Genomic DNA, 27,433 nt, shown 5'->3' with positions numbered 1-27,433 from the left:
TCCTGCCTTGTCTTTTATCTGCCTTTCCTCAATCTTTTCAATAGTAAACTTCATAAGCGGTGAACCTTTTGTGGAACATTAAGGGCTTCAGCTATTTCGTTGCTACTAGATAAGAATGGGTATTAATTTTAAATCTTCACTTTCTTCTTGGGCAGTTAGTTGTTATTGACAATGCTTTCTCTCTCTGGTATGGGGTTATGAGCTGTTTCTGATAATATAAGGCAGTGTAACCCGTCATAAAGGGGAGGTTGGTATTTCCCAGGGGGAATGAATGTGCGCTTGGGCTGTTACCATGAATGTAGTAGGTGTTCTTGCTTGAGTATGAATGTAAAGGTTTTGCGTGAAGACAATTTACTTTAGTGTAAAGTAAATGAGTAGTCTGTGTGGTGTGTTATCCTTTGTGTTACTAGACTATTTCATTCTTAGCTACTCACTTCTGCCCTTACTCTTTTCAACGTTCTTCCATGCTGCGCATAAATCTTGTAGAGGTGGCTTAAAGAGCTGGCTGTTTCCCTCTGTAGCCTTGTCAGATTTGTTACTGTTGGATTTATTTAAAATGCAGCGTATAGAGAGGCTCAGACTGTGTTTTTGCTGGGAATGCAGAGTTGCAGTAAAAGCTGGTATGCGTTCCCTGTATGAACTGTACATCAACAGTTCTGTCTTTCCTATGAGTGTAGTAACTAATTCCCTAGTGGAAAAATCTACTGAAGGTATTGCCTTTTTGCCTATATATACATCAGGCTTGTCTTCTAACACCAGTCTATGTTTAGAGATCATAGCTCTTCACGCATGATGACATAGCTATGGCTAAAGCAGTCCATGATATGAACTCGACCAACTGGTGAAGAATATACCCATTAGGTACTATTTTCGGTACTGATCACTGCTTTACCCATGTTATTTGCTAGGAAATGCACTCCTTAGAAACATCTTTAGAAGCCAGGAACAGAAAGAAGCTTAGTCATCTGCAAATTTGTTTTGGGGTGTTTTGTTTTGGTTTTATTCTGCCTTGAAGTGTTTTACAGAATTTTTGTTTACAAAGACTGTTCTTCGGTAAAACCTCCCCTGGCCCACTCTCCCTCCTCTCCCCACGTGGTTTTGAGTCTCAACAGCATAGTGGCGCTAACAAAATATTAAATACAGAGACCAAACAGATGAAAAAAATCAAATGTTAGACCTGATGCTTATTGCTTAGTGTGCTTAGGGAGGTGGTAGACAGGCTGAGAGATTGGGAATTGCTTCATTTCTATGTAGTATTTTCTTCTACTGCTAGTCTTTGTCGTTTCCTGTAGCTGCTTCAAATACAGCGTGGAATTTTTACCTTTGTGAAGAACAGCAGTGATAAATGATCTGCAAGGTATGTAGTTTTGGAAAAAGGAATAATAGAGAAAATATCTAGAGAAGAGTCAGAAGGGTGTTTGGTTATAATGTCTGAATGTTTTGACATGAACTATCACGTAATCAAGTATACAAACGCAAGTATTCTTTAAGCTTATTTAATTTATTTTGAATCCCAATAGCAAATATACACTACATAGATATATAATATATCCATTTTATACAGTACTGTCAATATTGAGAATTCTATGTGCTGACCTACGTAAGAAGTCAGGGCAGTTAAGTTCCAGCTATCTGCTTGCATTCAGCAATTTTAAGGTACTTATGTTAATGAGGGATTATTAACCTGTGTCATGTCAAAATATAAAAGAGGAAAAAATTAAATGAAAAACATGATTACAATTCTGTAGATAAAAAAATGTTTGTGCTGGCCTAAAGGGAGTTTAATAATCATTCCTATTAAGCTTGAAGCATATGATAAGTCTTGAATCCTACTCTTTAATGTGCAGAGTGCATCATATCACATAGATAGCAAAACATTGAAGGACATTTTCCTCTTAAAGGTGCAAGAAAAAATACCAAAAACTTTTAAAGGTTTCTTGCGTTTTAGTTCTTGATATGAAACTCTCTTGCATCTCATTCACTAGATTATAAAAATATGTTCTAGTTTGGACACAAAAGACCTCACAATAACGTACCTTCTTATTGCAACTTTGCTGATTATCAAAAATTGCACAAAAAGTTGTCCTTGAAGTCTGATACTTTTTTTTTTTTTAGCAGAGGAAAGGGTCCTTACTGTGGAAAAAGTCACTTCCACTTGACTTTCAGAATTTATTTAGAAGAAAGAATATGTCGAAACTATGTGATTTAAGTAAAGGATTTAACATCTGTAATAGGAAACATCAAATACAGTTTCCAGTTCCACTTTCTGTAAGATATAAAGGCTTTTGTTTATTATTCAAATGTAGGCTGAACATTGTCAAATATTACAATGGATCCTACTAACATATTGTTTCTAATTAATTAGCTCTGACATAGTAAATACTTTGTAAACTGGTTAAAGAGTGTAAAATTAGCATTTTTCTGCAAATTTCAAGTATTGTAGAACTGATTTGGACAGCTTGCTTTTTAAAACAACCAACTTCAGTATCACTTGAGGAAGTTTCCGAGTTGCACACTGTTTCTGGCTAAAATGCAACGGAAGGTTGAAGGCTGAACCTCCCAGTACTTTACAGGATTATTGAAGAGGCTTATGCCACTGTATAACGCTTTCTTCTTTCTTCTTCCTGTCGGACAGAAATCATTGACTCCCAGTTTTGCAATGTGGTTGGAATGAAGGAAGACTACCTGCAGCAATAAGAAACAGGAAAATATAATAGTTAGTATGTAAATGGGAAAAATATCTAAACATTCATTGGCATGTAGATAACTGAGTTTTGCCATGAGATCAGTTGTTGGATGCAGACCTTAGTAGTAACAGGAATTAAAAATTTGTGTTAAATCCTAAAAAAAGTCTTCCTCCTGCCACAGCCTGTCTCTCAAAAAAAGTTACATAGTATTTTATGAGCGTGTTGCCAGAATAATTGGACTCTACTCTTATGGAACACTCTCCTAAAACGCAATTTGACATTCTCTTATAGTAAGAATTATAACGATGCAGTATTATATCATCCCCTAATCCAAATTTTCAGTGATTTAATAAATTTTTAAAAATAGTCTCCAGAAAAGTTCGTTTTGGGAGAGATTTGTCAGGATGGTAATAGGAGCAGATCAGTCTAATGATGATGTAGCTTAAATTAGTGGGGGGAAAAAAAAAGGGGGGGGGCTTGTAATAGCAGAGTTTAGAATTTGTTAATGAAATACTGTAGGTGGACAGAAGAATTCTTTTGTTTGTATATATATATATTTTTCAATTACATTGTAAGTTGGTGGGTTTTTTTTTAAAAATATGTATATATCAAAATATTTCCCTTTAATTAGAAGTGAAATGAGAAGTGGAAAGAAGTGAAATTCAGAGGTAAAAGCTTTTACCTAATAGCTTATCATGCCCTCTGTCATCTGTGCATTTCTTCATGTTTCCCCAAGATTTGTTCTGCTCTGTATCCTAAGGTATACGTCATCTTATAAAACATAGATGACTTTAATTGCTATTCCAGAATTCAGGAAATAAATGCGTTTTGAAGGCATTTTATGTAGAATTTATTTAGTTCTAAATACAAATTTTAAAATCTTACCACTTCAACCTCATAAATAATTTACATTGGATTTAAGACTTTTCAGTGTGGGAATGGAAAAATTTCCACTCTGTCTTGCTAAAATGGAAACTAATAAACCTGTAACAAACTTTCTGGAAACATTATCTGGGTGTAGCATGTTGTTATTCTTTTTTTCTAGGAAGTGATCCTGCTGTTTGATTTTGTTTATTTCTTTAGGAACCTATATGATTTCAGGTTTTCCTCGTATGAGTGTAATGTCAAAATATTTGTGACAGTTAAATATGGTTTTTAATTATATCCTAATCAGTATGGCATTGTGAAATCAAACAACTTGTAACTACTGGAGTTTTCTATGAAGTTTAATGTATGACCTGCAGATATTTCAGTTCGGGCAATCCAGGAGGAACTTTCTTGAGCTTATTTTTTTCAAGGTGGATTTCACGTATACTTGGTATATTGGCAAAACTTCCATTTTCCACATCTTTGATTTTGTTATTCCCAAGGCCTAGCCTAGAAATAGTACAAGGAACATTTAATTAAACGTTAATTGAGATTCACAACAGCATTGAAGAGCATAATTATTTTTTTTTAAGATTGCAATACACAGGAGTAGACATAGGAGGGAAAAGAACAACAGGGGAAAGATGATGAAATCTTACCTCTTATAGAAAAAAAAAAAAGCAACCATGATCTAACAAATATTTCCTCTTAATCTCCACTTAAAGGACAAAAACTAGTCTGATGTGAGCAATTTTTTGTGCAATTTTTTTTAGTGTCAAGAGTTAAAATGATAAACATCAACCCATATGCTTGTAAGATAAATCACGCCCTTTTGTCAAGTAGTATGGCTACAAAGTAAACTCACAGAACTAAAAATTGTTTTTCTAATAAATAGCCAAAGAGCAGCACGTCTTGCAAAGAAAGTTATTTATGTATATATAAAAAATAAGCAGGACTGCCTTCTTTCCTACTTCCACATTTTCCTTAAATTAGGCCTTAGTTAGGATTTTTGCTATAAGACTTCAACCTGCGTTGCTAGGAATGTGATTCAGAAGGTGGAGGCACAGGTCGATTTGGAGTTGTTCTTTCCACGCATACTTCAATCCCCTTTTTCTCCTTTCTTAATTTCTTCAGAAACTGCAGTTGGTGTGTAAACACGGTTCAGTAAGTCTTCTTTGATAGTAGTTTCTGTACCAAATCCAAAATTCAGAGCTGCTCAGCCATATTTTCAGAGTACTTAGCTGAGCTTTAGAGAAAGAACTTCCTTCTTTTGTCCTACATCAGTGATACATTCCTCAGAAACATTTTTCGTTTTAGTAAACGCCATCACATTTGGAAACAGTTATTGAATTGTTCCTTTACCAGCTACTGTATTTCTCTCAGGCTAGTTTTCAGGAGATAAATTTATCTTCTCTTATAATTTACCAGTTTTCCCATGTGTTTGTACAAACAAGTCTCAAATTTCTCTTTTTTATGCCATCCTTTTATATTTTTCTTTGTGGTGTGTATGGATTGTCTCCTTCCAGTACACTTAGGCTTTCTCTGGAATCAAAAAGCAGTTATGACTCTTAAATCCTATAAGTTTAGTTGCAAGGAAGGCATTGTGTTCCTAAACCAAAAATCAGTTGGTGTTGCTGTCTACTTCATTTTGGGGGGCGATTTGTGAGATGAGTTACCAAGGAGTTAAAATGCCTGGGCCTGAGAGGGAACAGGCTAGAGAAAAATACTGAATACTGCTGATAAATAATGTGACCAAAAAGGTTTGTATATTCCGAGTATGAGAAATACATGCAATGCTTAATTGAGGCATATTACTACTAGCACATTAAGAGATACTGTATAAAAGCCATGCTATATTACACAACACCCATGTGCTGTGAGGTAAGAATTTATGGTGATTACATTTTGTAATCAGATGCTGTTCTTAATGTACACTTCCATTACGAACTGCAGGCAGGACAGGTGCTAACAAGGCTAATGTTTGCGGCGGGCGGGGGGTGGTGGTGTTTTGTTTTGGTTTTTAAGTTTGATCTTATTTACAGCAGTTCTTACTAAAACACTTAAAATTTTTAATTCTTTTTTCTCCCATTAACAAACAAGTATCAAAGGAGGGATCCTGCCAGGCCTGACGTTTTGTCAAATGAAAGCGTTCTGTGTGGTAATTTTACCTTTGAAGATCTTTATACCGGTTAAAATCTTCAAGTTCGATTGCTGTGATCTTATTGTCATCTAAATGAAGTTCTAGTAGACTGGAGGGCAAATCTGATGAAAAGCAAATGCACGGTATGAGAAAAAATAAGCCAACTTATTTTTGTTGAAATACTTATTATGTTCCAAACACCTTCTTTCCTTTGTGTTTAGGATTGGGTGAAGAATCTCGGGGGGGTTGGTAGGACCTTCTGCACCAAAGAAGTGGTAATTAGATACAAGTATGTTACTTTTTTAAAAAAATCATCAACAATGTTTGGTTTAAAATAGTAACTTTAAAAAAAAATTAAGTTGTGAAAGTGCATATGCTAATGTCAAGATTTCAGAGTTTCAAAATTTGGTATAATTTTGCTAGCTCTCTTTATAACGGCTTTCATGTACTTCTGGTTAACCTGTCAAAGATGTGAATTGTATGTTATGTGCAGTTGTCTAATACTTGGTAGTCAAAATCCTACTCCTGTGGAACCTGTGATAGTTTTTTGTAGATAAGCATTTTCTTCCAAACAATGCAACGCTTGTGCTGTTATAGCTCCTAACATGTGATCTGGGAGGAAACTTCCAGAAATCTCCAAGCAAATTGAGATACTTGATATGCTCTTTCCCGTGCCGGTACGCAGAACGTTTTCTCGTGTGGTACCAAATAGTCCCAATACAGAGCTGTCAGTGAGCAGACCAGGAAGTGGAGAATCTTTTTTACAACATCCTTTTAGTGAGGGCAGAGAAAGATAGTCACAAGTTTGAATTTCTATTTGCTGATCTCATATTCAGTTTTACTAACATCTGTCTAGGTGGCACCCTGACACCAAGCAAGACAAACCACGTGTTTCTGTTACTAATATGGCTCAGGAGAGCGCTGCTCCCATTGCTATTTGCTGTAGCATTGCAATACTGCAGAAAAGGGGTATGCTTTACAGTCGGACTTTATGCCAGTTGACGTGCTTTGGTGTCTGTGTGTTTGGGCTTTTTCCCAGTTTACATTCCAGTTTACAGTTTACCCAGGTGCTGCTTGTGTCTGAGTTACAATATTAAGAGGGAAGATTACCCATCTCTCCATTTTAGATTTTAAGTGCATTTTGTATGTTACGTTTTTTTTTAATCTTTCTGTGTCACTATAACATTTGCAGATACAAGGATCTACAAAATTAGTTTCCATTTGTGTAGAATCTGTTCACCATGAAATCCTGTTTGTTTATGATTTGTTTATGTGTTTGACACCACATATTGGACCTCATGCTGTCTTTCCTTATAGGAGATTTCTCTATAACAAAGACAAAATTGAATAATTTTACGTATGTTTTATTTTTGTGATAAGTCATAGGAGATGGTAGTATGATGATACTAGAGAATGTCTTTTTGTGTGTGTGTTGGGGAGTGTCACCACAGGCAGCCAGTTTCTGATAGTGAAATTACCATCATTGGGGTGAGTTGGTTTTGTTTGTTGTTGGGGTTTTTTTTTTTTAGCATTCTCTTCTGCAGGGATGCTTTTGCATATGTATCTGTCTATAAGAAGAGATTAAATTTAATAAAAACAAGTTCTTTATCTGAATGATCCAGAAATAAATATCTTAGGGGCCGTTTAGTTTCGCTGTAAGTTGATGAATGATAAAACATACGGTGTTCTGTTCCTCCGTTTTTCTCTTAGCTAGTAGTTTTGAGCAGTTGAAAATAACGATAATTTGGTTAAATACTATGGTGACCTACAGAAAATGCAGGTAGTGTTGTACTGAGTTCCTTAGTGCTACTTTTTTGTGCGTGGAGGTCAGTGAATTGCAAAGTTAGTGTTTTAATTTATTACTACCGCCAAATCCCAAGTTAGCTGTTTAATATGAAAGAGAGACTGAATTTTCTAGTGTGTTATGTTGAATTTAATTGAAATGTTAATAATAAATTCCATTTAGCAAAACCCCATGAAAAGGGGTATAAAATGCTGTGTTGGGTTTTGCATTAAGGTGGTTGTATTGCACAGCATATTTGAGCTATGGAGTTGCTTGAAACATTCAACATCAAAGTCAGAAATTTTGGAGTTTCATTTTAAATGGGAAGTGGGAATTCTGTATGACCCACATCAAATATCAGGGAGTTTATCCTTTCTTTGTAAGGATTTTTGAGAGGCTGATGTGAAAGATGTGAAGTGACATCTTATGATCATTTTCTTCACATTGTTTCTCCCAAGAAGAGTCTCTGGATGACTGAGAGGAGCGGATCGGGGCGGGGGGAGGACGGGGAGAAGGCAGGAGAGGGGGCTGGAGAGCCAGTGTACATGCACACTCATGCCCACTTTTGAGATGTAGGATTAGATACTAAGTGCAAAAAGAAAAATAAGGTAGGAGGTGGTTTGGTTGTAATGAACAATACAAAACAGAATTTATGAACGTTTTAATAATCATATCAATGCTAAAGCATTCTATTTAGGAGCATACTGGTATATGTCAAAAAGAAAAGTTAAAAACAAAGCATACCTTTAGGAACTGAAGTTAATTTAGCTTCTGCAATTCTTATATGATAGATATTTACTCCTTCAAAAGCCCCTGGCTCTATTCCATCATTGTTAAGGGGGTTTGCACTCATTTCTGTCCAACAGAAAAAAAATAAAAGTATTTATGACAGAAGAATTTTGTGTATGTTAGACTAAGTTATAAACAGCTGATTTTGTTTAATTTATAACTTCTGATGTTCTAAGCATTAATTAATGTTTAGCTTTGTTAATTAATGTTTAGTTAATTAATGTTTTACCTTTCTGAGGGGTGGAAGTCACAGCTTTCCGTGAATACAAGCTACCTAACTTGGTTTGCAGAGTTATCAGAAACATGACCTATGTAGCAACTTCACATAGAAATTCAATTCACAGCACGGATATCTCTTTAAGAGGAAATTGCACATTGAGGAAATGTTTGAATGAAAATTATATTTAGTGTTACGTTTTTGATAAAGACATTTTCTTTTCTACTTAATTGGACTTACCTAAAACATGTAGAGACTTCATTCCTTTAAATGCATCCTTGTGGATTTTATTAACCTTATTAGCATGAATTCTGAGCTCTGCTAAAGTTTTTGGTAGATTTGTTGGAATCTCAGTTAGCTGGTTATGGGACAAATACAGTCGTCGTAGCTTCTTTGTTGGTTGAAAGGCTTTTGGATGGATCTTGGATATTTTATTGTTGTTCAAAGCCAGTGCCTATGAGATATGGGAAAAGCAATACAAAGAAAATTTCTTTACACAGTAATGTTATTATTATGGATTTTAAGTCATGAATTCAATATAATTTAATAGTGAAGTATTTTATATATTTTATTTTTTCCATCCTACCAAACTTTAGCACTTTGTATATACTTTGGGCCTTTCAATTGATTGTGAAAAACAAAAAAGAATCTGGAAACTGGAGCATCAACTAGAAGGTAGAGAAAAACTAGTCAGAGCTGACAAGGTGGCGATGGGTAATGAGAAGAATTGGCAAAACAATATGTTTGTCTTCACGTATGTTTTGGAATTGTATGGGGGTGTTATTCTTTTTTGTTGTTGTTCCTTAGTGCAGACAAATTCTCAAAACTCAGAATTTCATCTTTTATTTCAGCATAATGCTGCAAAATAAAAGTCAGGTTTTTAACCTGAATTTCTTAATGTTTGTATATGACTGAAATACACATATGAATTTACATCTTATTTGTCATAATTTTGCAACTCCTGTGAATTTAAGTCTCTCTTCTGTACAGTACGGTAGTCTCTTTTTTGGTACATTTTTTTGTTCTTAGTTGCTATGTGTCATCAGACAACTTGTAATGAGTTACTACAGACAACAAAATATGAGTTATCTGAAATTATTTTGTATATCAAATCACATCTCTTCATTTCCATATCTAGACTATTCATTTCTGTTCCTTTTGTACTTCTTTGAGCTGTCGGTAAGTCGTCTGCTCTCTGGAATTACACAGAATCACAGAATGATAGGGGTTGGAAGGGACCTCTGGAGACCATCTAGTCCAACCCCCTGCCAGAGCAGGGTCACCCAGAGCAGGTGGCACAGGGACACGTCCAGGCGGGTTTGGAATGTCTCCAGAGATGGAGACTCCACCCCCTCTCTGGGCAGCCTGTGCCAGGGCTCTGCCACCCTCACAGGAAAGAAGTTCCTCCTCATGTTTAGGTGGAACTTCCTATGCTCAAGTTTGTGCCCGTTACCCCTTGTCCTGTCGCTGGGCACCACTGAAAAGAGTCTGGCCCCATCCTCCTGACACCCACCCTTTAGATACTGATAAGCATTGATGAGATCCCCCCTCAGTCTTCTCTTCTCCAGGCTAAACAGACCCAAATCCCTCAGCCTTTCTTCATAAGAGAGGTGTTCCATCCCCCTAATCATCTTCGTACCCCTTGGAATTGTGGATGGGAAAGTAGACCAAAACAGAATTAATCCTTTTTTTCCCCACAAAAAATGGGGATAGCTTAAGGAAATAAACAGGAAATGTTCCTTCCTAATCCAAGTTGCCATCTGTGCCTTTGGCAAGTAGACTAGTACTCAGACAAGCTGTACAAAGTAAACTCTGCTTTCAGTAAAAATTTTGTTAGGCCTTGCCACAAATTAACTGATGAGAAAAATCAACACAGCTCAGAGTTTTCAGTTATCACATAATTAAGTGATGACTCTAATATATAATGTGGCGATTGCTGATGTAGTCCAGTGACTTTCTCAGTCGCTGGAGGTTAGTTTCTGTAGGACGTTTTATACTTAATATAAACCACAGTTAGTGTGCTTACCCCTGACTTGCTGTTAAGACCATTCTGTACCCAGACATGAGACATTTGAGGGGAATTGGAAACTCTTAACCATTCACAAGCTCATTCATAAACAGATGCGGTAAATTTTCAGTTCTTTTGCAGAAACTAAATTCAGCTGAAAAGGATTTGTTTTATGTTAATGTGTGTTTCATGTCTTTCTAATGTGGAATAGAATCTCTTTAATTTGCTATAGCTTGTGGAACAGATTTGTCATTTTTACAATGAAAACTTTTAAATTGTCAATATTCGTTGGTACTGTATCTAGAGTGACATCTTACACAAATAGCTGTTCCAAAAAAGATTTAGTCTACCTTTCCAGGCCTCTGAGACTCTCTTACTTTCTTTCATTATAAAAAGGGATTATTGCATACTGTAATTTATCAGTTGCCAGTGATACTTATTTTAAAGCCTATCTCTACATGCATACTTGAAGTGTCTGAAAGAATATTAGTAAAGCACCTGACTTTTTCAGTAATTCAGTGTTGGTCTGCTTTCTGTTCAGGTCAGTTGGATTTGTAACATTGGTTTCAGTGGTGTGTTAGTTGTATGCTGTGTGCTTTTGAAAATACCCTCAGAAAATATCATTCTAGTTCTCCTGTGAGCTTAAGTTCTTTCTGCTATTTTACAGCTAAGTAGATAAAAAAGGCACACTTGTCTTGCAGCCTTTAAAATGTAGGGAGTGTTTCTGTGCACGCTGAGGACTGAATAAATCTTGAGGGTCTTTTTGGCAAGATACGTATGGTACATTTTCTGGATGTTATAGAAAGTAGAATAGTTCTTATAGCTCAAAGAAATTTGGTTCTTACTATGTGGGAGCAGTCAAATATGCAGACATTACACTGTAATTTTATGCATACTATCGGAGAAGAAAATTACCATTTGTATTTTAAAATATTCGATTGCTAAATAAGATTTCAAACTTGGAAAATAGCAAGCTTACATAAAGTGATGTGAGTCCTTGGAGATCGTTTTCCTTGACCTCTCTAATTTTGTTGTTTTGAAGGTCAATCATACGGGTATCTGGTGGAATGTTGCGAGGTATTGATGTCAAACCTATTAAGTATGTGAGATAAACAGAAGCATTATGTGCCTGTATATAAGTCCAAAGAAATGAACTGTGAAATAGCAAAACACAGTAAGATTGTTGATGATTATGGTGGGAAAGAAAATACAAACAGACATAAAGCAAAGGATAGAAGGGTATGATGATAGGGTTTCAGGAGGAACTGCTTCTATCCCTGATAGAATTAATTGTATAAATTCCCCAATCCAGTGAACTGTTCAGTTACAAAAACACTTAATTTCATGCCGTCTGAGATCCTGAATCAGCAGAAGATATTAGCAGGGGATAGTAACTTTCTTGTCAGTGGAAATGCTGATGCATCAAATGCTAAATGCTGGTCTAGTTTATTATAAATTATTCCACAATTAATAGGTTACAGTTATTTAAAATGAAGTCTATTAACAGGGTGGTTTTTTTTTTTCCTATGTGTGAGCTTAAATGAAGGGGATTGCAATCTGTAAAACAGATGCATTAACCACAGGTTATTGCTGTCAGCAAAAGTTTATTTTGATTGCTTAATAATTGCACACTTTAAAAAACACAGAAATTTATGCATTGACTGAATGTTTTTAAGGCACGAGGAGTCTAGGATGAAGTTCAGGATGGTGGCAGAGTTGTGATGAGAACGAATGTCATTGCCACTGTGCTAGTGGCAGGAGCATAGTCCTTTCATTACCTTGAATCATGGGAAAATTTCAATGAACACTAATTCAAATTGGCACGATTAATAATGAATTCATATTTAGGGACTAGTATGTATCTGCATCAGTGACAGCAGTAGATTTGCCTTTGGTTAAAACGTTACCAGTGATGTGCACTTTAATGGCAGTTAAGCTGAGCAAACAGTTTGTATCCCATTTATGCACTTGCATTAAACTTCCTTCTGGTTTATTCACAGCCTGGTTTTCCATTGTTATGTTTTCTTGTCATTTGACCTGTTGTTTTAATGAAGTATTTATTTAATGAAGTACTTATTTAGCCATAGTCTTTTTTGAGACATGGGACTAATAGCTTGTCTAATTCAAACAGAAGGTAGATACAGCAAACTTTTGTGCTCCTCTGTTTGGATATAACTTCATGGCAGTAAACGAAACAGGAGAGACTGTGATCTGAAATGTAAATTTAAGCATTTTTGCATTCTGTGATAGTTCACTTAGTGGTTAAAAAGCTGTGCAGATTATATGTTCTTATTAACCCAAATAAATATTCCGTTAAATAGTTTCTCAGTTATTTGTTACATGTTCTAAATGCCTATTCATTTTATGCTGTTATCAATAGAAGTCAATGCTAATGGAAGGTGGCTATAGCAGTTTATTCATTTTCTAAACTGATACACACTAACTGGGAAAACATGTTGTAAAAAGAACTCGACAAATTAGTTGCTGGACACAAATTAGATATGGTTTGCAAGCCTAATTGAAAAAATGTAAGCTTCTTTTGAAAATGACTTGTAAAGGAATGTGTGAATGTGTGCAATTTATGGAGCTGTAGAATTCATCTTTTAAAAGGCAAATCCTCCAAAGGAGAGGCCAGCGGAGAACAGACACACAAATTCATTCTTACCTAGGTCAGAGCAATGGACAACTCTCACATAGCACTGGCATCCAAAGGGGCATATTGGGAATAGATCAAAAGGCATTAGTGGTATAATTGGTTCAGTGGTTGGAAAAAGAGAATTGTCGTCATCGTCATCATCATCATCATCTTCCATATCTTGGAGCATCATATTCTTTAGTGTAAAATATGAAGGATCAATGAAAGGTTTGGCAGAGCACAAAGCCAAGAAGAGGAGGAGTGTGTATTCTTTCATATCTTCTTGATCAGAATAGCCAATCTTGAAGAGGAAAGTAAACAAACAAAAACCCAAACACGAGAATCAGTGAATGTGAAACAAAGGTATTGAACTCTTTACTTCAGTCCGCTATGGTCTGTGGTCCTGAAAAATGACCTGTTATGAATTAAGGTTTAATTAGTATAGGAAAGATGAAGAATATTAAAAACCTTCTATAAAATATAATATTTATACTGTTATTACAAAACTATATGTTATAATAAATACTATTAAAACATTAATTCATCAGAAATTAATGTCACATCAAAGCTTTTTAGCTGAGTTTAAAAATAGTATCATCGTTCATTTCAGACTTGGAAGAGTAATTTTTTCAGTAAATCTTGCCAAAACTTGGATTTATTTTATTCCTTCTCAATGGAAATGTATTTTTAATGAGATACGTGGGCATACGTGCATTGCTTGTATCTAGAAAATGGGGAAATACTTGATTAGCAATACATAAAATTCACGCATCAGGATACTCCCTAAACACTTGTTATTCTACTCCCTAAACACTTCTAACTACGTACTACTTACTCTAATCTGGAAAAATAGAGTTTTCAGTCCTGACAACAGCTTTTCCCAAATTCCAGTTATTTGTATATTACTGCTATTGATAGAGGTTCACCTCTGTATTTTAATGCAAGCACATTTGTATATGACTCTTATTTGGTGAGGGCTCTTCTCTCTGACCGGGGCTTGTAGGTTATGGATCTGTGTCATTTGAAATCAGTAACTTACGTGACGTCCAGGAAAAAGCTGGAAACCAATACTTCTGCGTGCATATTTTTCAGTAAACATTGGGTTGGTTTTTTTTTTAACCTAGCTTTATTGTCATAGGGCCTGTACATTGTAGTTAGGCAGCCAGCTGAAAGGAGATCAAAATGCACCATGCTTGAATTTAATGCCGTGAAACTCATCAGCTTTGTGGATTACCTGTAACTTGAAAGTATCTTCCTTGTATAATCAAAGGTCCTTCAGTCTGGAAGACAGAAAGATGATAGATCTGTTACGGTACACACCTTCAAAGCAGAAAACCCCATGTGAAGATAGCTACAATTATTTTTTCCTGATGTTATTGACAAGAATGTACAAGTTAGGAAGGACTTAAAAAGTAGATTTGTCTGGAGAAAAATATGACAGACTCTGTCTTATTATAGCTGTTCGTGCAGTTTCATTCAGCTTCTCTGGGTTCTAATTTTACCAGATATCTTTTAGCCACACCTGACTAGGAAAACCAGGAGTCTGGTCCTACAGTATACTGTGTTACCTGAGTAATGCTGATCAAAATCCTTAGATATTTTCTACTTGCTTTGGTTTTATTCTGAAGGTGATTTTATTAACCATATAGCCCTATAAAACTAGACACAAGGGAAAAAAAAACTAGACACAAGGGGACACAAAAGATAGTAAGAATTGACACAGGATGTTCTGCAACTCTGAGAAAGGACTGTAAATTCATCCCTTGGCTCTACATTGCTCCCCTCCAAATCGCAATTCCAGACGTTGTTTGGATCCAACAGCCCCCTCTTGGTCTGCACAGTGTGCTGTAGCAAATTTTATTATGCATATCCTGTTTATGAAAATGTTTCTATTTAGACTGTTGTAGACATCTTCAGGGAAATACTAAATGGTTGTCAATTCTTGTTTGATAACCTAATTAAATGACTGCTGCTCTGTTTATAGCTGAAAAATATCTTTGTATAGGCATTTTGTCATTGGTCCTCAACTGCAGGGAAAGGAGTGCACTGGTTTGTACAAGGGTATTGACTTTGCTTATTCAAAATTCTGAGGTTTTGTTTGTATTGCTTTTTTCTATACAAGATCATTTTGATGTTTCATATATATGGTTCTTAACAGCATTAAAATGCTGTGTATTGCACACATGGCTACTGCTGTAATGTATACGTTTCAGGGTGCATAAAAAGACAAAAGCTAACAGTATTTAGATTACATAAAACTCAGCCTTTTGAAAAGAATGCAGTGACCCCTTCACCCCAAATATGTCTGAAAACGGAAGCACATTATACTTTGTATCTTGCAGATATGCAGCATATAATGGTAAGTTTAATGTTTATTGTAATCTTCCGGTTGTGTGCTCATTTAAGTACTGTATCTTTTACTGATTTGGCAATCTCTTAAAAGAATCTTCACACGTATTTTCCCCATATATTTTCCTTTGTGTTCAAAATAATGTTCTCTTTCAATGATCCTGGAAAGAATTTTATAGTTGTACTTGCCATCTTGTACAATGTGTTTTCTTGAAAGCATCTTTAAATATAAACATTGCTGTGAACAAGATGTGGAACCTACATTTCTTTGTTTGTAGAGAATTGTGGTCCTGTCTGGCTGTACACCTTTGGAATATTTGGCCCTTTCAATCTTGTATTTCAGTTTCAGCAAAACAGCCAAATGTTCAATAGTTTAGTCATCCCATTAATTAGGAGATGAGGAGTCTGAAGCCGTTCAGACTTCTGAGTTCTCCTTATTCTTGGGCAAGTGCTTCAATGGTTGGGTTTTCAGAGATGGGGGCACTCACAGTGGTTCTTCCCCTGTCTGCTTAGGTATTAATGGCAAAATGCTCTGTGCTTTATTCAGTGGTGGTGTACAATTTCTGGGTGTAGGGTATCAAGCATCGTAGCGTGTATCACGTCTTGGGACATCTAGTTTCTAAATCCCTGCTGACTTCTATTTGTGATAGGCACTGGATGTAGAAGGTTTTACTGCACCTAAAGGATAATCTTTCATGTACATTCCCGAAATGCCCTTCTGGATCTGGTGCTAGGAATTTGTCTTATGAAACAATCTAAAAATCTGTTTCCACACTTGCACCCTTAGCAAATGGATTGCATGTTTCCTTTCAGAAATTAAAAAAACCCCGGTTATAATTTAAAACTATTTTCAGGTTGAGGCTGCGGTTGGAGTAGTGGCCAATTTGAACTCTTGAAAAACATGTGTTGTTCACAAATGGTTCTAGAAAAATAGTGTTGAAATATGTCATTGTTGAAATATATTAATCCTGTGAGTTAAATCTCTTGAAAGCAAGACTCTTTACAGAAGGAAGCCTGAGTTGTGATACGTTTTTGGGGGGGGAGATGGGGGGAAAGAGAAAAAGCCCATGCCTCATCTTCCCATTTTGCCATTAGGAAATCCTTATTGCTAACTGGCTTTGTAGTTAGGGGTGGTAATGAAGTTGGACTCCAGGTTTGCATTGGCCAAAGAATGGATTCCAAAAGAACTGCATTTTATGGAGGTTTTAAATTTATTTTTTTTTCCTGGCTGAGGTTTTGAGTTTCCCAGTAAGCAGATGTTGATGTGTCTCTGTAGAAATGCTCTGACTCTGCAGGTCATCTCAAAGAACTTATACAAACTTTCCGCATGCTTAAACTTCAAGTGTAAGGGAATTAAAAGAAAATGAAAGCCTAAAATTTGAGATCCTAGTGATCTTTCTGGAAATAGTTTAATTATTTTATCAAGAGAATTTTATGACCTATTTAGTTAATTGTTTCAGAAGGTACAGTCCATGAGTACTGCTGTACTAATGGCTCACTGCTGCCACTTGAGGCTTGTTATGCTCCCAGGTACATACTTTCGGTTCTCTCATACCAGCTCTTCCACTCAGGCTGTTCTCTGAGCTGATTGAACTCACTAAACAAGCATAAAACTAATGTGAGCAAGAAAAAAAGCCCAACGCATTCTTTCTGGGTGAACAAACTGAATCAGCATGAGTGTCAGAGCCAGCACAAAGGAATGGGTGGAACAGCCTGGTTTAGGGGGACGGAACGTCAAATGGAAAGAGGGAAGGAGAAGAGGTGGGACAGCCATTCTTGACTTGTGCAAGCTGTTGGACAGGCTCAGGTGTTCTGTTGAATAATACTCTAAGCAGATAGATGACTGTTGCTTGGCCTTGTCCATTCTCATTTTTACAGTCTGGAAATATTGAAGATGAGTTTGAGAAATAGTGTAGCGAATTCAGGGGGAGCTCAGGTACTTAGAGATTGTGTGGGAAATTCACACATAAGTGTGCAATAGTGCTGTGGCATGAAAATTCTAAACAGGAATTATGGGAAGAAAAACACATTGTGTGAGGTTAGTAGTTATGTTGTTAGTATGGGCTGCATGCATTAAGAAAAAAAAAAAAAGAACAAGAAGTCTGGGTTAGTTGGCAGTTGCATGCCAGTCCTACAGCATGTGGTCTTTGTTGTCTTACCAGTTATGACACTGAAGGATTTAATAGATAACGTCTTAAGACTTAAAAAGACTCTAAATTGTATTTAGAAATCAATTCTGTTACCAGTGTGTGGAGGCGAATTTCCTATGTCATTGTTTCTGAAAAGGAAATGTTTAAAAGACACAGTGGTGGTCTTTACAGAGGCAAAAAAAAATCCCTCTGTTCATTAATAACACAAATCATTGCACTGTGCACAGATTTTGTCCAAAGAAAGGCAAGACCATAGCTGTTTTGAAAGCTGTATTTAAAAATAGTTCTGATTCTATTAGTCATTGTCCCATTCCAGAAATGAAAGGAGTTTATGTTTAACTCTTTGTCTACTCTATTGATTTACTTAAATTACTTAATAAAAACAGAAGGAAATTGTTTGTTCAGTAAGATTACTGAAGAAATCATTCTGCCTTGAGAAACAGTCCAATATTGAATTATGTAGTATAGTAATGAAGAGCATGTTTACAAAATAATTTATGTTTAGAGAGTGTTTACTTTTTATGGAAAAATGCTTGACTCTTGTTTGTTACTGAATATGATCTATGAGCATTTTTAGGTTGTAGCTCATCTACAGTTCACTCTTTCATGTGTTGTTTTTATTTACTTTGGTGATATCTACTTTTTTTAAAAAAAAACCCCACAACTTGAATACCAAATTACAGGAAGTTAACACTGAGTTGTATCTGTAAGAACTGCTATAATTGTAGGATAGATTTTTCATAGATTGTAATAACTGAGGATAAAAAATTGTTGTCAGTTGTGAAGTTTTTCTGAGAAGTATTTAATAGTTAAATAATTCACTGTAGCTTTCTTTGCTTTGCAGCTTAGATGTAGTAAATACAGAATTATTTCATCTGCAAAGTAGATTTTTTTCAAACGTTCAATAAAAAGAGTGGTACTTCTAACTCTGAATTACTTGACATTATTCATTTACACATAGTGACTGACAACCTGTTGCTTCTTTATTGCTACTTAAATAGAATAGATATTCAAACTGGACATACCTTGCAAGTTTGATAGTTCTTCCGGAAGCACTGTGATAATCCACCTGAGATCTTTATGTCCAGTTATTTCATATTAAAAAAAAAAATAGTGAAAAAGGAAGTTATGCTGAGTTCTGTGGAATGGAAAGTAAATATAAAGAAAAATTCCACTTCCAAACTTCGTGATCCTCCTGGCACTGTGGGTGATACCAGAGTAAAGTGCTGCTTCAGATTAGCCCATCTTAGTACTGAAGAATGATATTAAGGCGACTTGTTACCACTCATATGTTTTTCATCACTGCTTGTATTACAGCCAAGGCTTCTGGCTTAACTCTAGACGTCTAGTGGAAGACTTTGTAAAACCTGTAGTTTAATAATAGTTGACATCAGGCCATTGGAAGTACAGTGAGGTCCATTTCAGGTCATTCCTGCTATGGAATCACACTTCTTATTTATGATTTCATTAGCTGTTATTCTTTTAAAAGTGTGACTTGAATAAAAGTATAAAACTTTAGCCAGGGGCAGAGTAAACCAATAACCTGTAGTGATCAGCATGTTGCCAAAACTTTCTAAGATTATAAAATTAGGAATTTGTTGTGTAGTTTGGTATAAATACTGCTTCTTGCTTTCAGAAGACAACTATCTGGCTGGGGAAGATGATTCAAGAACGTAAAACGTAGATCAGGTTTTATTAGTCAATATATTTAATTTATTTCTCTTGTGTATGAGAAATTAAGCATGTCTTTTATTTAAAATAGAGACAGTGTTTGCAATGTTCTGTGATAAGGATCGAAGTTGTGAGCTTAAAACAAAGTCTTTGAGAATTTGCACTGAGTTATATTGTTTGTGCTGACATGGACATCACAATATTTAGAAACTGGGTTATTCTTTGGTAGGCTGCCTGTTTATGTGTACTTCAGAAATGTATGACAAATTGAGTTTACCTAAAGCAAGTTTCAGTGTAACAGTTTGTGTCTTTCAATTTACAATAATTTCTGTCTGTCCAATTCCATGCACATCTGACTTCATCCGTTTCTTTCATTAGCTCCTTTCTCTCTTAAGAGTCTGGTCTTGCTGGAAATTTTATCTTTTATTTTTAATATACATGTAATGTGGTGCTGTTTGCAAAATGACAGTTTAGATCGCGTATTAGGTATTTTGTCTACTGTTACTTAAGGAAGAAAAAGATACTATGCCAAAAATTAAAACTTTGGTGCTATCATATCAAACAAGATAAGGCTTGTGTTACCTGCTCCATTGTTTTTGCATGTGTTCCAGTTGCAGTAGCATAGATGAATGATGAAAAAGAGTCTCCCTATCACTTTTCCCAAGGAATAAAATTACAGTTTCAAAAGCAATCACATTCCCACGTAAATATCTGAAGGATGATCTTAAACTTCTTTGAAATCTCAAATTGCATATATCTGCATTCTCTTGCCTGCATTTAGAAACCGAAACTTCCTAAGCAAACACTCCCATGTGTTTCGAATAGCTTGGTTTGGATGTGTTTACTTGAGCAAATTTCTATCAAATTGCTGTTTAAAAAAAATCTCCAACACTTTCTTGGCTCTTTAGTAGAAGAGAGCAGGGCCTGAGGGTTGTGATAGAAAGGTACTGGTTTCTTTTTTTTCACTCCTCCTTTCAAGAGTAAAGTGTTGAATCAGCAATTTCAGCTGATCCTAGTTTTGCAGCAATGCTTCTTGTTCTTGATGCTTAGCCAGCATCTCAATTTTTGGATAAATACTTTTTTAATTATTATTTTCTCAGTTGATTCTGGTGGTTGGAACAGAATCCTGTGTGTACAAAGTTTGTTGTAGCCATACTGCATAATGAATCTGATACATAGGGTGGTAGTATCTGGAAAAAATGTCACCACCTTATCTTAGATTACCCGTATATTTTGTACAATACGTATAGTAGCAATATGGTAGAAATAAATATTGCTTACACTGACATGTTGTTATAGTAATGAAACAGTTTTGTATGTCAAGACACGGATTTAGTATTTTGATTGTGAATATAATTGCATTCTAAAATAAATTCCCAGAAGTCACCTTTTCAGGTCTCTTGACTACCAGATTCTGAATTTTAGATGTTAGCTGTTGATAGCAATACTAAAAACTAAAATAGGCCACTGGTCTAGTTTGTATGCCTGTTCTTTTAAACACTCGCAGCTTACTTCCAATTTACTAAAATCTAACTACTATTGCAGAATTCCTCTCCAGGATCACTGTTTCCAGTATACTTTAATTTTTTGGACCCAGAGTCATTACATGAGCCAGCACAGTAGGGCAGCTGTGGAGTTCTGAATGAAAGTTGGAGTGTGCAAATGAATGAATTGATGCAGGGTACTTGGGACAATGTTCCGCTCACTTTTTAGGGTAAGACTACAGCGTAGCCATGTAGAACGTGTCGCAGCCATTCAAAGGTAGGATCAAATGCCGCTTTCTCAGCTATGTAGTAAAGCAATTGATTTGAGGTGATGTGGGTGAAGATGCTATTAAAAGAAAAATTGATACCTTATTGCGTCTGCTGTTTCATTAATGGTGAGATTTTGGTTTTAAATAGCCTGATAGAAAAATCTGTCTGTCGCAGTTTTTTTAATATGTAATGTTGGGGCCTTAATGAAGAGAGATACTCTTAAATGGGAAGTAGTCTGGGGGTATTTTCCTTGCAAGCAAATGTATGTATATTTTCCTACGAAATAGTACATTTTTAAATAACCAAAAGATTACATGAGGTCAAACTGTTTGCTTAGGCCATTCTAGTGATTTCTGCCTTGCCTACGAACAGTGGACGTTAATTTCTGAGGCAAAGGTTAGGAGTATATCCAGCGTGTTGTGATTCAGAATACTGTCTTTCACTATGCTGAAATTTGCAAATGAAAAAGATGTGGATGGTGTTTTATATTGAGCATGATCACATCAGTGATATAAAATGCTCTCTTGATTTCTTTATTGAAAATTTCTATATTTGTATTACTTGATATGTCTGAGCAAGCAAGCGTATGCTGCCATATGTGCCTAATGCTTACATTGCAGTCTCTTTTTTTAAGCTGACCTTGTATACGTTTGTTATTGTAACACAAACTAAGTACTTTTTCATTTTCTAGCACTGTTTATAAATGTGGTTTACATAAAGTGATGAGTCTAACATCAACTGCACGAATCTGTCTTGGAGACTGCCCATCGCATTTTAATAACATGACATATTCCTTTCAGGCTGACAACCAGTCCATGTGGAGTGCAGTTGCGTAGTTTGGTTTTAGCTAAGTTCTGGCTCTTCCTAAGTTGGACTATGCTATTTAAGGTAGCAGAGTATAGAAAAACTATTCTTCAGCCTTTATATGTAAATATGTAAAATAATAATCACTTTTTATTACCATCCATTAATTAACTTTCACTTGTTAATATATGCGTACTTTTTTTTGCATATTTTTGGCAGCTGACTTAGAAACGGATTCATTTTGCAGTCAAAATCTTTAGTCCCTGGCATTTACTAGCAACATAACAATATTGAAGGGCAATTTGTAGCTTGCAGCATGAAGAGATCATCTACAAAAAGAGCTATGAAGTCAAGTGTGCATGTACACGCATCCATGTGATTGTCATGCTTGTCACAGGTTTCAAGCATGCGAGAATGTGGTGATCTGGAATGACTGGAGAGGCAAAATGGTAACCCGAAGAGACAGATGTTATTTTTCACCCTTGCGGACAGTTTGTGTTCCCTTAGGAAGAGTAAGTTAACTTTGTTTTACCTTAGGCTACGGATTAATACAGATTTCTGTATGTGGGAATGCCAATTTAAGAAGTCCCCAGCTAGCTCAGTCCCACCTTGATGCTCATCTCCTTGGTACTATAACAAGGTTTGTGCGCTTAACTGGATCAGGAAACTACTCTGCATGAAAAATAACCTACTTGATGAATGAAGGTCTTGAAATAGTTTTGGTTTCTGTACGTGTCAATTGTTAGTCTTGCTTTTGATGCTACTTACAAGTGTGGATAATATTACATGGCATTTTTATGGAATATGGGTATTTATCTGCCTTACAGACATTGGAAACACCAGACATTCTTTCATGGAAAATCAAACAGTAGTTAAAATGAAAAGCTCTGCAACCAGTGCCAAACTACTGAATCACTTCAATAATAAGCTCTAAAGGAAATTTTTCTGTTTCAGATACAAGCTGGACTGAGCACAACATTTCCTCAGAGCAGCAAGCATTTAATCTGCCAAAGTTTAACAATTAAAAAAAATAAGACCTGATCCCTGGCAAATACTGGTTTTTTCCATTTTTTCCCTTTGTTTTAACGAGTAGTATGAATAATATGGAAGTGCAGACGAATAAGTTTTCTAATACACAATTTTTTGATAGACTTATGTTATTCAGAACATAAAGGCAACATTTCAAGCGGCAGCTCTCATCAATTTCCATTGAGTTGGTAGTTTTAAGAAAAAAGAAAGATGGCCATCCAGTCCTTTGTATTCCTGAAAAAAATGAAACAAAGTATTCAAAGATATCTGTGAAGATAGTTTAATTTGGTATTATACTTTTTCCTAACTTTACTTATAAACATAAGTAACTTATATTACATTAGAAATTCAAAGATCCAGAAGAAATGGAAGCCGTAAACATCACATTTATAACATAGTAATTAACTTCATTTTGCACTTTTATGTCTAATAAAGAACATGGACCCGTAAATGTTTGCATGTACTTTGAGCATAAATTGTTTTGTAGATGGAAAAAGTAACAATATTTCTAGGAAGATCGCCAGACTAAACTTGTTTGCAAGTTTTGAAACACGCAATTTGTTACTTCAGAGTAGTTGAAATGAAAGCTTTCAGAAACATCACTAATAAAAAGAAGGATATTATCTCAATAAAGCAGTGATTTCCTTACCATATTAATTAACCTGGCCTGTGTTCTCAGGTGGATGTTTTGTTCCTGGGAATCTTATAGCAGAATCTTGTTTGTGTCTCATCGACACAGTAACTCTCTTGTGCAGGGTTGGTCCTAACACTAAATACATCGGGAGACTTTCTGAGAGAGGCTGCTTTAATTGTAGTAAACGACTGCTCTTATGGTTTTAGTATTATTTTATCATATAATTATGCTTTTATTAAATCATAAGTATTATGTAATCTATATTATTTTTTTTCCAAGTTGGCACTTAAGAAAGGATAGAAATCAATTTACTTGAATTCCTTATGTATCAAAAAGTGTTTTGCTGACTTTTAACATTCATTCTTTTCCCATCTCACCTGTAGGGGAAAACCACAACTAAGCATAAAAAGAATAGAAACAAATATAGAAATTAAATGTAAATTAGCGAAAACTTGCTATATTTGATATACTGTAACAGATCTAACAGCTATGCTGTTAAGTCTATTTTCTCACCAGTGAAAACATGTTGAGGTTCTGCAGCTGTTTGTACTAGTTGTGCTTACGTATTAAAAAAATAAAACTGGTGTATATTAAGTAACAAACACATTCTTGGCATTATTCCCTGTGTGAGTATGCGGTACTCAAAAAGTTGAACCTGCTACAGCCTTGAACAAATAGGGTTACTTTGACTTAGGCAGCGAAGGCCTATGGCTGGCTGAATCCAGCTGGGAGCTCAGTCTCACCATTGCACGTGCAGTGATGTGGTATGGTAGGGTTATAGCAGAGTTGACCAAAAAAAAAAGAAGAAATGAAGGACAAAAACTTCTAAACTAAGCTAAAAGACTACGTAGAAACTAGCAGAAAAGTTAGAATTAGCCAAGAGGTGTCCTGATATACTATGTTCAAAGGTATTTGCTTGGAAATACGGGAATGTATTAGTTTAGGTGTTTGGGTCCCTGGACAGTTTCTATCATAGATAGAAATTCAATGGATGATAGACGTTACTTTTACCACTTAGTGGAAATATTTATGTAATTTGAAAGAAAACACATGTCATAATTGCATACTAACTTGCGGTATGGAAAATGAGATCTTTTTTGTAGAACAATTTGTAAAGTAGAGGCTATTATTTTTTTTCTCAAATACTTATATTCCACAAAGGGTAATTTCTGTTTGGCTTGCCCGCAGCAGCACGAAGGAGCTTTGACTGTAGAAAGTAAGTTTACTTACCAGTGTATAACTTTAATTTTGTTAAACAAGCAAATTTGTCAGCATATGATTCATACTGCAACTATACTTTTATTTAATGTTTATTATAATTTCTGTATGTTTTATAATTAACATAAAAGATGCGTGTCTCCTCACATAAAACCACAGGCTGTTCTTGTTCAGGAGATTGGAACGAAATATAATTCAACTAAAATGGAGACTTAATTAATGTTTTTTTCATTTAAGGTTTTACCAGAGCCTATCAAAATAGCCTTCAAAATAAACACAGGATATAGGCAATACAGATCTATTTGAACCCATGTGTTCAAGAAAGAGAGAATAATTATTTTGCCTTTTCCAATGCAAAAACTAGGTAAACACAAAAGAAATGAGTGGGTGGCAGGTTCAAACCAAAAGGATATAATTCATGAAACATTTATAGTTCAGCTGTGGAAATGTGCAAGAAAGTGTAGTAGATTTTAATGTTTTATGTAGACCCAAAAAGTAATTGGTCTAATTGAAAGAGGAAAAGTCTTGCTTCCTGAGCTCTTTGTTAAGAGAGCCAAAATGTACTGGGAAAAAATGGAAAAAGAGTTCTCCCTGGAAGACTGGTAGTGAATAAGTTTTACTGAAGAAGTTCAGAACCACCTTCCATTAGAAGCAAGCCAGCCATATGTATTTATAAAGAGTAGTCATTTAAAAAGGGATATGGACCATGAAATATTCACGAGGGCAGTTGTTCCTCAACTCTGAAGGTTTTAAGGAACAGAACGCATGAGGTCAGAAGGTAAAATGTAATGGCATACATCCGACTTTCAGGATTTTGGAGAAATTGCCGTGAAAAATATTAAGTAAATTTTAATCCTTTAAAAATACCATTACATAATTCACTTAGAAGATTCTTGTCTTGGTTGATAGTGTTGTTGAATATCTAATATTTCCACAGCTGTGTTCAGTATTACTCCTTTGAGAAAAATATCTGTCTTGTGGAAAAAGTAAGTCAGCTTTTGTATATTTTCCCTAGGAATTGCTATCATATTGAAAAGTTCCCACAGAGAAACATAGATTTATTTTAGTAATGCTGTATGCAAAACCTACAGTTTTCTGTATATATACTCATAATGCTGCACACTTGGAATCAAAGTTCTTTTTTTCTGAATTAACAGAACTGCTTCAAAGTACTATGTAGAAAACAGTACATTATTAGCTTGTCTTAATAACTCGGCTTATCAAAGCTATGTTCATATAAAAGCCTAAATCGGACGCTTTGTTTGCATTCAATAACTCTGTGGAGATCTGTATGCTGTACAAAGTTAAACACGAAATGGAACTTCTGCCAAACTACAGTAATCATTTACTCGGTGGCTATAGGAGATTCCTTATATAACAGACTTTTAAAGAAGAAATTATACGTAAATATTTTTTAAGATTAACCATTTTAAATAATGCAACTGTTAATGCTTTAATTTACTTTAATTCTTAAATCCTTGGGCGGGGGGGGGGGAATCCGTTTAATGAATGGAGCCAGGATGGCTCAAGCAAACTGGAAGAATATTGTTTTGGGGAATTCACTCAACACTTGAGTATTTCTTCACTTGCAGAGACTATGGAGAATGTTTGTGTCCATTATAGCTTCCATTGTGGCTGGCAAACTCATAGGACTGAATTTGAAGCATGAGGCAAGAACATCACTGGCTTTTAGCTTTAATGAGAAAAGCGAATAGCTAAGCCTTTAAACTCCCAAACACCAGGTAGTTTTTTCAGCCCAGCATAACCGTTATCGGACCTTATGATAAATAAGCAATGTTCAGGCATTTTCCCTAACTGCCTACCTCCTAATACCCAGCATAGTTTTGCATATTTTTATCTCCCAGTAGAAAATAAATTAATGTTTATAAAGGAAGCTGCAATCTGGGGAAGAGAAAAGATCTTTCCTTTTTCTTGAGATTAATGTGGTCTTGCAAGTAGTTGTAGTACACGGCGTTTCCCCAAGCTGAAAAAAGTATTATCTCTGAACACAGACCTTTGAGTTCAGTGCCCAAGGAAACCTCGTTACCGATGGAACTAGAACTCCCAGAGGAAACTGTGGAAGTAAAAATGACTATTTCTAGTCACCAGGAGAGGAGAGTTTAGGGTGTAGCCCTCTGGATTCCCAGGTACAGGCATCAATCAGAGACAGACGTGTATGAAACACAGATCAAACTTTACTGCTAGTTTTAGTGAATGACTGAAATAGAATGATTCACATCAGGTGCATGGGTCTCTATAATAGTACTCGGCTACTGGGCAATGACAAGAGGTAAAGTTGCCATCAGCCTGTAGCCCACCCCGCTGTTCAAATGAGATTGTCCTTTGGTTGTATCTTGTAGTATCCTGGGAAACTCAATTCATTGGTGGGAATTATTAATAGACGTGACTGCAGAGAACAGGCGGTGGTGTATTGCTCCAAGGAACTTCATAGCAATGACCAGATTGTGTACTGGGAAACTTTATTAACTGTGTTCACAGGCTGATAAAGTCAGTAAGTACTTAACGGAAAGGTGCAAGATTATGTTCAGCAGCAATTATGCAGGGCTATGTGTAAAGTATGTAAGAGCAGAACAGCAGCTGTACTGGATCCGATCAGTGCCCATCTAGTCCAGGCCCTTGTCTTTGACAGTCACCAAAAATAGTTCCACAGAGAAAGGGTAATGCAGTTCATGGTGTT

General features: G+C 35.6%; 2 protein-coding genes across 5 annotated transcripts in view; one reads left to right on the top strand and one right to left on the bottom strand.

The window, feature by feature from the left end:
• Positions 1-27,433, top strand: part of CENPP (centromere protein P) — a 152,935-nt gene that overhangs the window by 60,451 nt on the left and 65,051 nt on the right. The gene's annotated exons all lie outside the window — the stretch shown is intronic.
• Positions 1,495-18,953, bottom strand: ASPN (asporin). The gene is made up of 9 exons (XM_054215852.1): positions 18,651-18,953; positions 14,361-14,406; positions 13,157-13,427; positions 11,471-11,583; positions 8,724-8,937; positions 8,222-8,332; positions 5,723-5,816; positions 3,926-4,064; positions 1,495-2,685 (listed from the first exon to the last, which is right to left on the bottom strand). Exons 3-9 carry the CDS (start codon positions 13,401-13,403, stop codon positions 2,488-2,490), a joined length of 1,116 nt encoding a protein of 371 aa, XP_054071827.1. The 5' UTR covers positions 13,404-13,427; positions 14,361-14,406; positions 18,651-18,953; the 3' UTR covers positions 1,495-2,487.

Source organism: Rissa tridactyla, chromosome 10, assembly GCF_028500815.1.
Source record: "Rissa tridactyla isolate bRisTri1 chromosome 10, bRisTri1.patW.cur.20221130, whole genome shotgun sequence".
NCBI lineage: Eukaryota > Metazoa > Chordata > Aves > Charadriiformes > Laridae > Rissa > Rissa tridactyla.
This window is presented reverse-complemented; position numbering and strand designations above follow the sequence as displayed.

Coding starts and splice junctions, on each gene's coding strand:
- ASPN (XM_054215852.1), bottom strand. CDS start 13,403: ATGAAAGAATACACACTCCTCCTCTTCTTGGCTTTGTGCTCTGCCAAA. Junction 8,938..11,470: donor AAGGACTCACATCACTTTAT/GTAAGCTTGCTA, acceptor CATATCTCATAG/GCACTGGCTTTGAACAACAA. Junction 2,686..3,925: donor CCGAACTGAAATATCTGCAG/GTCATACATTAA, acceptor TTATTGCTGCAG/GTAGTCTTCCTTCATTCCAA.